Source organism: Tinamus guttatus, unplaced genomic scaffold (assembly GCF_059628265.1).
Source record: "Tinamus guttatus ecotype Peru unplaced genomic scaffold, ASM5962826v1 Tinamus_guttatus_pri_ptg000203l, whole genome shotgun sequence".
In the NCBI taxonomy this organism is placed as follows: domain Eukaryota; kingdom Metazoa; phylum Chordata; class Aves; order Tinamiformes; family Tinamidae; genus Tinamus; species Tinamus guttatus.
The window spans coordinates 537,182-550,293 of NW_028288737.1; the positions used below are offsets into that span (position 1 = coordinate 537,182).

Genomic DNA, 13,112 nt, shown 5'->3' on the forward strand with positions numbered 1-13,112 from the left:
ACTTTTATCCATTTGAAGTGTTACAGAAGTGAATAAAGTTTCTGGACACAATTGTAGCAACAAGACAGAATGTGAAATTGATTCTGACCTGCTCACAGTATTGGACTGGGCAATCAGATTCAAAATGTAAGATAGCAAACATTTAATTCAGTGTTACTATGATATTATAATAGTGACGGCAACAGCACATTTAGGTAGAAAGATTTATTTCTTTTGCATAAGGAAAACGCGTTGTCAAATAATTGTCTCGTCAGACAGAAATTGATTATTTTACATTGGAAGCTATGCAAAAATATATTCTAAAAAGTGGAAACGTACAGGAGGGAATGTGAACCTTTTCTGTATATTGCAAATTTGTTCTCAAAATTATTGAGGTAAGAAGACCCAGAAATAAATACAGAATTTGATACCCTTCTTTTTGCTGTTTTTAGGACATCTTGCATTTATTAACTGTAGCTCATTTATAATTATGCATGGGACTTTCTGTGGCTCCCAAACTCAGAATTTCAGCTGTTCACTGTTGGGGGCCCAAGTAGCTCCCAAGTTCCTTTCCTGGGATGCAAACTTATTTATTTTTTTTGTCTATCATCAGTATGAATTGCTATCAGCTGTGCTTCAGTGAATGACTTATATTAATTCTTCTTCTCTGGGCAGAGGGGAGGACCAAAGCTGTTGCTTTACTTTTATTAAACAAAGCAGTGTTTTACGAAAGCAGAAACCTTACTTTGTCTTGACATTCGAACATTAAAATTTCATCTTAGAAAGAGGCCACAAACACAGAGCATGTATTTGAAGCAAGAAATCTTGAGCCTCATGGAAGACTTGTACTTCACACAAACAACCCCAATTTTAAGCCTGAGGTGTCCCTCCTAGTACGAAAGCAGTATTTAATGATGACTAAAAAAAAACAAGATTCAAATAAAATTATCATCGATTTTTATATTTTTATAGCTCCAGTACACACTATCTTTTTCTTTTTAATAATTGTCCTATATATGCTTCTAGTATGATCCCAGTTCAGTTCTGTATTTTTTAAAATGTATACAGTATAGTTACAACAGCATCTAATTATTTCTGAAAACACTAATGGATTGACTGCACCATTACCCGTGAACTTAATGCTTACAAAGAGTAGGAACTAAATAACATGCAAATAACATGCAAAGTTGGAGTATATTCTCCATCTCACGTGTGAAATGTTTATAATTTTGTCTTTTAAAATTGACTAATCTGAGCATTAGGGACTCATCCTGCAGATTTAATGGAAAGCACACATGACTACACCAAATGTGTATGCAAACAGGTATTTCCTATCAGAGCAAAGATATCCCCGTGCATCTGCAGAACCTTCCCCTACCATGAGACAAGCTCAACTTTAGTATCTGCTGGTAACAAACTGTTGGTGCACGCTCAAAAACAAGTACTATCACAACAAAGAAATGTCATCACGTTACATAATTGCTACTTTCTCCCAATATCCACTACTTCTCAATACCAGTCTTCTTGACGATATTAACCTTTGTGTGAAGACTGAAGAGATGCCAGCAACCGCACTGGCATAAGCAGTGTTTTCCACTCTCCTCCTTTGACCACCTTCTTCATTAGCTTTTTGAAGTGTTATTAATTCAGGGTAGGGATAAAGTTGTTGGATCTACATAACCTAATCACTGTCTGGCCTTCTAGATCCCTTTCACAGATGTGAAAATAAGGCTCAAAGAACAACAACCAGTTTGCATTTTGGAACTCGAAAAAGGCAAGTAACTTCTTTACCTGGGAAAGTCTGCTTGATTTCCAGAAGTTAATTTTGAGTCGAAACTGTAGTATTGCTAAGCGTAAAAATTTGTGGTCCTTCAACCTAACCAAAACATTAAATAAACTTCTAAAGTAAAAATCTAAATGGAAAAACAAAACAAACAAACAAACAAAAAGCCAAAAGACAAACTCCAAGCCATTTGTCTGGCAATATTCACCCTTTTTTCTCTTTAGTTTTATGACATTTCCCTGTAAAACATAGTATATTTGCACACTCCCGAGAAATATGGAAATACTTGAAGTTATTTGGAAAAACAATAATGTAAGATGCTCTTTTGCAGCTCCTTTGGGCTATATCAAGTAACACGTATTACACAGAAACTTAAACATGTTGTGGATATTAAAGTCACAGCATTAAATGCACACCCATATATGAGCTATGTGTATCATGTTTTCCACCTCTTAATTCACTATTTTTTGGGGATAAGTATTTTCAACAGCCCACCGATACACTGCAGTTGAACCAGATTTCCAGGTACTTCAAACATTTGAGACACACGCTGTGCAAGCCAGCAATTGCTAGGCATCGGAATGAGTTTGAATGTGAATATTTTGTTTAATAAGTATTTCAAATGTCTAGGAAAAGTTTTCATGACTCCAAATCCTGACCACAAATATTCTTCCTTCTTTCTTTCTTTAAGATACTTTAAGTATCTTAAGTTCTTTAAGATACTAATGAGAAGTCCTGCTTGTTAAGAAGAAAAGGTGGAAGAAAACTAAAGTCATGAAGCTGAACTCAAACTGCAATATCTGGAAAAGCAGAGCAAACCACAGAAAGAAGATGTTAATCTAAAGTACTTTCCCTGTCAATGCGTACATTAACATTTCACTTTTAAAAGCTGAATTAAAGAGGTTACATGATTGATAAAATAACTTCAGAAACCATATTTAAGCCTAGCATGCTAAAACCAGCACAAAGGACTACTTTTGCACAATTCACCGTCTAATAAAGGTTTAACCAAATACTTTGACTCTCCAATAATTTTCTTAACAAAGTAAAGTGGTGCTCCCTGGTCCTCAATAACTGGATGAAGTATTTATATGTTTTCTATTAAGCAAAAAAAAGATTCACGTGCACCAGTAGCTAGCTAATACAGGCAAATGCCTGATTTATGCAGTTTGGCCACAGAACGTATCCAGCTGACTATGTGCCATATATAAGAATATATATATATGTATACACACATATAAGTGACATAGCTGTCCAGATATGCCCAATCTGACAGATAAGTTATTTAAAAAGCTATTTAATTTGGACAAATTTTTGGTGAAGACAAAATTCAAATACGTCAATGAAGACAACTAAACTTGAATAAACACAGGCTTACATAATACGGCGTGTTTTTCCACAGCTACTAGCATAATATGCCCTTAATATGTTCACTCGCTTTCACAAAGGACAAAATAAATCCCCATCAATAAAGGATTAAAAATGGCGCAGGTCAATTCCTGTTAACTTTAGCAAATATCAATCAACACTTTGCCAAAAATAATAAAAAAAGTCTTTCCAATACACTGTGCCTGCTTCCGTTTCAGTTTTAAAGCCCTTCTGCAGATTCCATCCTGGAATATGGTACTAAGATCCTGTCTAAAGTAGAAGTCAGATGAAAATTTATCTCTGTTTTTTTTTTTTACGACTTCAAGGAAGAAACTATAATAGACGCAAACCTTATTCATGTTCATTAACTTCTTAAAAAAGCCAGGCTTATATCTCATGGTTTATATAATGTGATCGCATCGGTCTCTCAAGCGCTTTTTTTGTAAAACTGTACACTAACATGGTCTTTTAACAGAATCAATGAAAGGCATCATAAAAAATTTAAAACAAATCAAGAAATCTTTGTTTGTTTTGTAGATCTATCACATTGAGCTAGCATTACTAAACCAAAAAAGAATAAATTTTAATAAAAGTATGTAAAAGTATCCACAGATACTTAAAGGAACATTAAGAAGCTGTAAAGAGAAAACTAGTGAAGTAGTTGCTCTGCTTACATTTTATAGACCACTATGTAATTAAAATACCAGCCAAACAAAACCCATAATCCGAGCCTAAATGCTAAACTCATCCTCACTCTCACTCAAGTACTTGGAATTTCAGTCATCACTTCTAACTGGACTGGATTTTACCCACAAGAAATCAGTATTTTCAAATCCACGTATTTTAAAGGAAGTTTTTCATGACTAAGTGGACATTAGTTAATTTGTATGCAATTTAAGCATGCCTATCCAACTATACCCAATATGTCATAAATATATTTAAATTAGTGTCTCACAAGTGCTGGCCATATTGTGCCATCCGGGAAGTTTTTGCATTTTATCAAAAATGTCTATTTAAAGACTCAGGATACAGTGCACTCATTTTACCACATTTTGCATCCATTTTAGCTGAAATGCATCCTCAACCAAAATACATTCATTTTTGAGAGAAAGATTACATGACTAATATCATCCAGAAAATGAAAGGTCTGTAATGCAATAAGGACCATATGTCTTTAATGTCTTTCTTTAGCATATTGTTTAAAATCCTAAAATTAGCTTTTTTTTTCTTTCCAAAACGATGTAACATTTGTCATGTTTTTGAATATGCCGAAGTTTATCCAGAGGCAATACCTAAGCACTTCCTAAGTCAGCAGTTTTTCCTTTTAAACTATTACTATCCACATATTTATTTTTATATGTGTACTTATTTAAAAATACTAAATGGGTCAGAAAGCATTTCAGCTGGGAAAATAATTTTACTTTCAGTTATCACAGAGTTAAACTGGAGCATGATCAAGCCCTGCAGCGCATTTTTTTTCCATCTCTTTCTCACACATCTTCCTCGAAAGAAACATCATATTATACCACCACCACCAAAATTATGTAGTCAAACTACAGATTTTATAAACATTAAGCCTATGAATTGGGCAGAGAGGAAAGCAGAAGGAAATAGGTGAAAATGATAGATAAATTGTACCTGCTTCTAAAGCAGCACTAGATTTTTCTGTTCCTTTTTTTAAGCGTGTACCGTTTATTGTTTTAAGCAAGACTAATATTTGAAAGCATTTCAAATAATGTGATAGTATTATTCAGAAATCTTACTAACTTCAAAAAAACAAAGTTAATTTTAAAGCAAAATTGATTTTGCATCCAGACCTAAAATGAAATATTACTTACTTCAGAGCATACAAGGTATCTCTCTATCAAAGAGGAAAAAGTTTTTTTCATTTTATAAATATCAAAAAGTCAAATTTGCATATAGTCAACTTCTGTGAAGAATAAGTTTTGTAAAAAGAATAAGTTAAATAGTAATAGCGCCAGCCCTACTGAAAATCTACTTTAATTTTCTTTCATCCCAGCACTCAAAAAACAGATGCTCTGCACAAAATTACAAAGGATATATGTCAGTCAGTACTTGTTTTATAAAGGTTTAATAAATAATAAGGGTTAAAATTTAAGAAAAAGGCAAAAAAAGAATCAACAAATGTCTCAGATTTCAAAAACATGTCGTATAGGCCATTTTTTTTCACGACAAGCTCAACATCCATTTCTAAAAGGAGTTTCTCATTTTTTACTAACTTGCATATACCACTTGAACAATTATGCAGTATGTGGGTGTACCTTACAGTCGTTTTCTTAACATCTGCATTCTGTGTTAAATTCTAACTGTACAAGATGTCTGATATTTTTTCTTTATCTGGAACCTTCAAAGAGGTAGGTTTACCAGAGGCAAAACCACACACCAGAGAATATGAGTCATATAATAAAGAAACACCTCTTCCCTTTCTCCCCCTTCCACCCTGAAGCGATAACAACCTAAAGACACTCCATTGTAAATGGCTTCTTTGGTAATATTGATAACAGGAGCAACTCATAAGCATTTAGCCAATGAATGATTTTTTTTTTTTTAATTGCTTATTGTATCCCTAACATGTTGCTCTTGGTATCATTTTAAGGCCAACTAAAAATTATGTTACAACAGAAATTGAATTCTTAGTAAGAATCAGAATGTCTGTGTGCTTGCTTTCATGTTAAGCATAAAAAATGAAACATACTACGCATGTTTCTATAAATGATAGCACTAGAATGTCAAAATAATCAAATGGAGGATGCCTATGCAAGTTAATGCAAATAACACCTCTAAGCTGACCACAAAACAGTAACCTCAATACAGAAATCATTAGTTTTCTCATGATTCTGTATCAAAAGATGGCAACGTTCACATTCGACAAAATACTGCTCATGCCAACTGCACAAGAGAACCACAACGAAGAGCTGAGGAAGCAAAGGCACCTTACGTGCCCATGGGTCACCCGAGTTTCCCCTGTGAAATGCACTGAGCACCGGAGTTGCTCTACCTGTTTGCTTCCTTTAATGCCCCTGTATATAGGCAGCCTACAACTCCTTAGACTGACATCCTGCATCTAATTACACGTAGGAAAAACAGCCTTCAAACAAAGTCTTATCTGAAGTGTCAACATGTATAATCACATCAGAATTTTTAAAGAGATGGACTAAATAATAGAAGAAAAATAGCATCCAACTTCAGCATCAGCAAATAAATTAGTAAAACATAAACATCAGCAAATAAATTATTTACAACAAAACTCAGCAACACTAAAACAGGTGCAACCACCGTCTTGCAAGAAAGTTAACCTTGTGGCAATGCTGGCACAAAGCTCTTCTCAAGAGCATCTTCCAAAAGGCAGGAAAAAAATCATTTCACTGATCGAAGTGAGAGCTTTGCATCTGCCCCCGAAACAGAGTAACATAATGGTTTCTATTCTTACCTGTGTATAGTCGAAGTCAGAGAGAGGAGCTATACTCTTGATGTAGTCCATTCGAAATTGGTTTTCTGGATTGGCCAATGGAACTGGGGGTATTAAAGTGCTCATAGCTGAAACTATAGTCTAGAATTGGATAAAAGAAAGACAAGCGCATTAATCTGGATAAATCTAAGATACAGAATCAACAGAAGATAATCCCATTTGATCAGCAATAACGGGATTTTCTCTACACAATCTTAGCACAATCCTTATCGTTTCCTGTACGCCCAAGGATTTAAGAACAGTATAAAGAATGCTCTTACCACAATCGCATCTTTAACGTTTTTCCGAATATCCAGTATTTTCTGTTTCTTTTCTCTGCATTAAAACAGAAATATTAACACTTTGATTTTTTTCTTTCAAAGCAGTGGGATGCTACAGCAGTTCAAAGTCAGTAATAATACTATTTTTTTGGTTTTTACACTGACTGCTTATTCATCTGCTTTCCAATCACTAAGAAATACTAACAGAAAAGAACATCGAGATAAATACATTTTTTCCCTTATCCCTCCTTTCATGTACTGTGAAGAGCAATACACATTTGCCCTTAAAATACTGTTAAATAGCCACATCTGCAAAGCCTTCCCTGAGAGAACTTGAAGCCATTCTCTCATTTCTGCAGCATGCTGTGGACATGCACGAAACTGCTAATATACAGCTGAAAGGCAACAGATGTCTAAAATTAACACTATAGATTAATAATAAATTTAGGCAAAGAGTTCTTCAGAGAGAAATGATGCAGCCCTGGAATTGCGAATGATTTCTAACAAACATTCAAAATTAGTTTCAGTTTTACCCCAATACCGGAAAAAGAGCAGCCACTGTCATCCTGATTGTGACTTGACATGTATTTTTGGTTGTGTTACAGGCAGATGCAATATTTAGTTATTTGCTTCTATGTAAAAAGTAGTCGCCATGTTGTTGCTACAGAGGGGCCTGTCAAGCGCTGCAGTAGCAACAGTGTAAAAATACTGTAAAGGGGCCAGGAGGAGAAAACGCAAATATACAATAGCAGTAATTTCCTTATTCCCTCTGCCCTTCTGCCCTCCCTCCCCCCAAAGGCAGTGTCAAGCCACCGAAACGCAGCGGGGACGAAGAGCAGAGCTTCCCCGGCGTGTCGTGCGCTAACCTGTTTCAGGCAGTTAATGAAAAATAAGTCACAAAGTGACAATAATTCTTACTCTGAATTAAATCCATTGACATGCAGGATTCGCATTTGTTTCACAATAGTGCTTTTTCCTGACTCACCGGCCCCTAAAAGAGAAAGAAGGAAAGGCAGGACATTGTGATACATGGTGCGGGGCTTCCTATTTTTCCTTTTTTTCCTTTTATTTTGGACGCGGCACGACAGCATCTCCCACCTCCGGCAGCATTTCCCTGCGTGTGCATCCATGTGGCTCCCGCGCCGAGCCCGGCCGGGGACGCTTCCCATGTTGCTCAACAGGGCAGCCTGCATTTTCCGTGTCGCACACGCACGCAGCGCACACACACATCCACCTTCTCCATGACACCCGCTCGCCGCGGGCGGCCCGGGCAAATGCCCCCTCGCCTCCCCGCCGCCTCGGCCCCCCGCTCGCTTCCTTACCCAGCAGCAGCAAGCGATGTGTCGCTTTATAAGCCAGCCTCTCTTTCTGCAACTGCTTCTCTATTTTTTTGTTGGCTTCTCGCTGCGCTTTCTCATCGATACGCTGATCCTCCGTTTTGCTGTTGCCCAAACACCCCATAGCTGCCGCTTAGGATGGATGTCAAATGGTCGTCTTTGTATATGTGGTATTTACAAGGGGGAGGGGAGGGGGGTGAGTCTGTATATCCCGGTAGCCCTGCGACGCTTTCTCTTCTCGTCTTCCCCCCGGTTGCTCAAATAAAAATGGTCTCTAGCCGCCTTCTGATCAAAACGGAGTTTGTTTGTTTTTTTTTTTCCCCCCCAAAGAGATGCGAGGAGCAGCCGGCGAGGTAATCGTTCCCAGGCAGGGAGGGGGTGGGGGGAAAAAGCTGTACAAAAATGTCTAACATGCAACGGGGAGCGCGAGCGAAGGGCTCCTCCTGGAAACCAGCCTAACGCTGCTCTCCTCTCTCCCTCCCCACCGCACACACAATCCCTATATTTCTCTGTAAAGGTCTATTTTTGTCTTTCTAACTCAGCACTGCCTCTCTCTGCGAGACCAGGAAACAGTCAAACTACGAAGCCCTACAGCGCTGGCGCCCGCAGAAAGGAGGAAGGTAAAAGCTGGATCCACCTGGGCCCTCTGGGAGCGCCGCGAGGCCGGGCCCGCGCGCTGGCTCGGCCCCCAACGCGCCCGGGGTGCAGCTGCCCCCGCTGAGGGGGCACCAGCCCCACACACGCCCCGGCATCGCAGCTGCTGCAAAAACCTGGAGCCGGCTTTGCCTTGTGCCGCTTGGCGCTTTGGCCCCCAGATCCCAGGGACGCAGGTCATCCCGGTGGGAAATGGTGCTGGTGGCCCTCGGCCTTGCCCCAAAGAGGGGAATTCTGCCCCGCGAGTGCCGGCAGAGCGGCACGGCCTGGTGCGCCCTTCCCAAATGGATCAGCGCGCACGGAGAAGCACAGCCACTACCGGAGCAACACGTGGCATGGGGAAGCTGGCACGTTTGGGCCAGAAACCCCGAACCGCCACCAACACGGCACCCGTGGCCATCACCGTGCCTGCTCCATGGAGAGGAGCGGGAACGTCCCGGTCCCGCCAGGACGGGCACGTCAGCCTCAGCCTGCCCAGGTTCCGCCAACCATGCCGCCCAGCAGCAGAAATACATCGAAATACAGACACATCCTCCTACACACACACACACACACACACACACACACACACACAAACACGCTATACGGCATGCTACATACATGCTATATGTACAACACACACGTGTGAACACACACACCATGATAATACACACGCACACATGTGCACGTGAGCTTTTTCCACAGATTGTCACAGCAGTATATAGGCAGGGGATTTTCCCTTGCATTTTTCTTTCGAGTATTCCAAACTCCATCAGCTGACCAGGACAATGAAGCCCTTTAGCCTGCAGGATTATTTAATCCGAACATGATAAAGTAGATGCTGAGAGTCCCCACCCAAAAAAATCTTTAGAAACAAGAAGACATGCTTCTTGTTTCATTTTCCTACCTTTCTAGGTCTCAAAACAAAAGAGCAAACTAGACAAAATTATAGATATTTCTCTTTGATGCAAGTCTTCTCTCACCTTGCAAATTGGTAGCTCAGTGCCAGTGCAAGAACAATAATATGGCACCTGGATTTTTCTAAAATCTTTACTTTACTGTATAGACAGTAACAACATCCACTATTCAAATGTGGTTCCAGATTCACTGAAGCACAAAAAAGGATGGACACAGAACCTCTAAAGTCTCAAAGCATTGTCCTTTTATGTCCAAATATAATTATTCACCCAGTTTCCAACTTCCCAGGCAGATTTTTTAAGAGTGATTAGCAATTGTATTTTAAAAGCTACTTGTCTTAAATGTTGGTCTGACCAAGATCGATGAGAGATTTACCATTTATTTCAATAAAACAAAGAAAGATTTTTTTTATCTAAAAAGACTAAACTCTAAGGGCACACCTAAGCAAAAGATACATAGATGTTACAGAGGAGTTTAGGCTTTTTTGAATTGCTCTCTCATTTAGGCAGGAAGTGCTGGATCTAAAATGAAGGAAGAGGAACTTGCACTGTCTCCTTTGAAAGCACACTGCAAATCGGTGAAAATCGGAGGATGCAGAAGAGAAACATGTAGTGCTCTACCTTTCAGTGCAATAACACATGTGGATTTTTGCAGTAAGTAGCAAAAATTCAGCCCTTGAAAAAAAAAAAAAAACGGAAAAAAAAATCATGAGATTCTATTGAATTCAGGTACCAGATACATCTTTGTGTGCTTGATCTCAAATTTGGAAGCTGTTTTATTTTCTTCCTGGTAAAAATGGAATGAAGAGGGACTAACTAAAGATGAAAATCGACAGGATTTGCCAGCATTCTTTTAGTGCTACTGAACTGTATTTTTTTCAGGATATGCTGCTTTTTTTTTTCCTATTTACGTTCTCCTGCTTGGAGGGGCAAGCATCTATCCTGATGCAGGTAGGTTTAGATGCACAACTGAGGGTAACTGCTCTTTTTTGAGGCTGGCAGGCCTGGGATGCAAGATGAAAAGCTTCGGTGAAAAAACGGTCATACCTGATCTGTGCCCCGGCCGAAGGCAGGCTCCAAACTGAATGGGCTCCACTAGAAATCACTAGCTAGGTCTGGATTTTCATAGTGCTTCAGTGTCAGAAGCCATAATTTGTGATGCACAAGATATGTGCAGACAGATTTATTTCCTATTTAAATACCTCAGTTTGAGAACTAGGTCCCAAATCTGGCTGGTGTCAGACGGCCCAAGGAGCTAAATCTGTTTTATTTTTTTCCCTTCCTCTCCTTAGCAGTTTTGCCCCCATATGTACTTTTTTTTTTTTTTTTTTCCGTGTAGATTTGTTACTAGCTTTGATGAAAGAAAAGGCTCAGTGCCATTGAATAGGATTTAACAGGATCCTAGTATATCCTGCTTTTACCTTTCTCCAAGGAGGGAAAGTGTTCCTCATTTCCTCTCTCCCCCTCACAAACCCCATGCCCCTTTTGGGTCTCTTCCTCCTGCGTAAAGATCAGCCGGTTCAAAAGCGACAGGCGTGAGCAACCTGTGCCCAGAAAAAACTTCTGGCTGTAATTACCTTCCCAACCCTCCCTTTGCTCCTCCAAAGTGCAGCATTTCTTATCCAGGACACATTTGAAACTACCAAGTCCTGGAAATGCTAGTAAACACGAAACTTTCTCTTTCTCTCAACTTTCACTGCAGCTTTTTTTTTTTTTTCCAGAGAGAAATCACAGCTATCACATGCGTGAATGTATTCTCTGTGCAGAGAAACCCCAACTGTGAGCATAATACAAATACAATACAACCCCTCCCTGTAAATGGTTTCCGCAATGCTGCTTTACCAAACAAGCTTCTAGTACAAATCATACACGTGGATTAAAGCCTGGGCAAGGGAAAAGGAGATCCTTCCTGTTCCTCCCCTCTCTTCTCATGGCATCCTCCTCGAGTTCCTGGTCCTTCTGAAAACAGAGTAATTTACACTGCTTCTGCCCCACCAGACCAGGCAATGCATGTGTACAGGTAAACTTTCACATACGTATAAATCTATATACATACATAAAGAAAATGCACACTGAACAGGTATGTATGAAAATAAAATCAAGCTTCTCCTGTTTTCTGCTCAAGTGCGATGGTGTCACGTTGTGAAATTGGACAAGGAAGCACAAACCCTCCTGGTGGAAAACTAGAGACACCTTTATTTTTTGTGTTCTTTTGCAGGTACTCAATTCAGATTGCGTTGTTCCTAAGCCTCAGCTGCAGTGTTGGTTGGCTTGGGTCACTTTTGTGGAGGCTACATTTACGTATTTGAACAGAGGAAAACTGACAGTTCAGATTAAGCTAAATTCAGGCAAACATTCATTACCGGATAGCCACTCCTGCCCCAAGGTCACAGACTTGTTTCTCCTGCCCATGTCTGGGGTAAAATATCCTCAAAAGAGGGCAGAAAAACCTAGTGAGAACTAGCAGGGAGAACCTGCAGACACCTCTCAAGAGACGCTGCTGCTCCTTGTTTACCCAGAGCAGCCATGATGCAGAGTTGTTTCTTGCAGACTTGAGGTGGCTCTACAATAACCTGCAGACACTTTGGAGACCATCTTCCCTTTTGCCCAGCATCTCCTGTAGTTCTGGATCTGCTTCTCAAAGAAAGAGGAAATGCAGAAACAGATGCAGATAAAAACTTAAGGGGAAGTTAAGCAAGCAGAGAATGGATTTCTCTTGCTTGTCACTCTTTCTGCCTTCCCTTTCACAAGGGTCTCGACTTCACGTGTCACCATCCTAAAGCATGGACACTGCACCAGCTACATAACACTGAGGTGACCAGAGCTGCTGTTTCTGCCTAACTGAACTCTCATGTATTTGCGCATCTGGATACACAACTCTTAGTACTAACTACTTCACGGTGAGACCAGGCTCTGAAAAGTGAAAAATAAATCTGTATTTGTGTATGCATTCAAGAAACACAGTAAAACAGAATTCTTTCCCTGTTAATAGTTTCTTGGTATGTTTTTTTCCTGCAAATGTCAAATATTAACACAGGCGCACATACTCTCTGGAATGCTATGTTTGGATTTTCATAAAATAGATGAACCAGGAACCAAGAAAATTATGACTCCGATCATATTAAAAACACTGACTATAGATCTAACAAGTGCAGCATTAGTGTGAGTGTCATTTTGAGCAATCCAATCTTTGTCCTTTTGTATTGAAATCTGTGACCTCAGAATGCTCCTGAAAGAGCTTTGAGGGGAGACACTCAACTGCCAGAAGAAGTAAGGGAGGGGAGCCACACAAGTCAAGGGACACATTTCCACAGCTGGGGCAGTTGGACCTAACCAACTCCACAT

At 39.6% G+C, this 13,112-nt stretch overlaps 1 protein-coding gene across 1 annotated transcript in view; it reads right to left on the reverse strand.

Annotated features, from left to right (window-relative positions):
• The window catches only part of GNAL (G protein subunit alpha L), a 182,730-nt gene that overhangs the window by 107,730 nt on the left and 61,888 nt on the right, over positions 1–13,112 (reverse strand). The window contains 3 exon segments of the mRNA XM_088524080.1: positions 6,582–6,701; positions 6,881–6,935; positions 7,799–7,871. Coding sequence (XP_088380206.1) covers positions 6,582–6,701; positions 6,881–6,935; positions 7,799–7,871 — 248 coding nt within the window.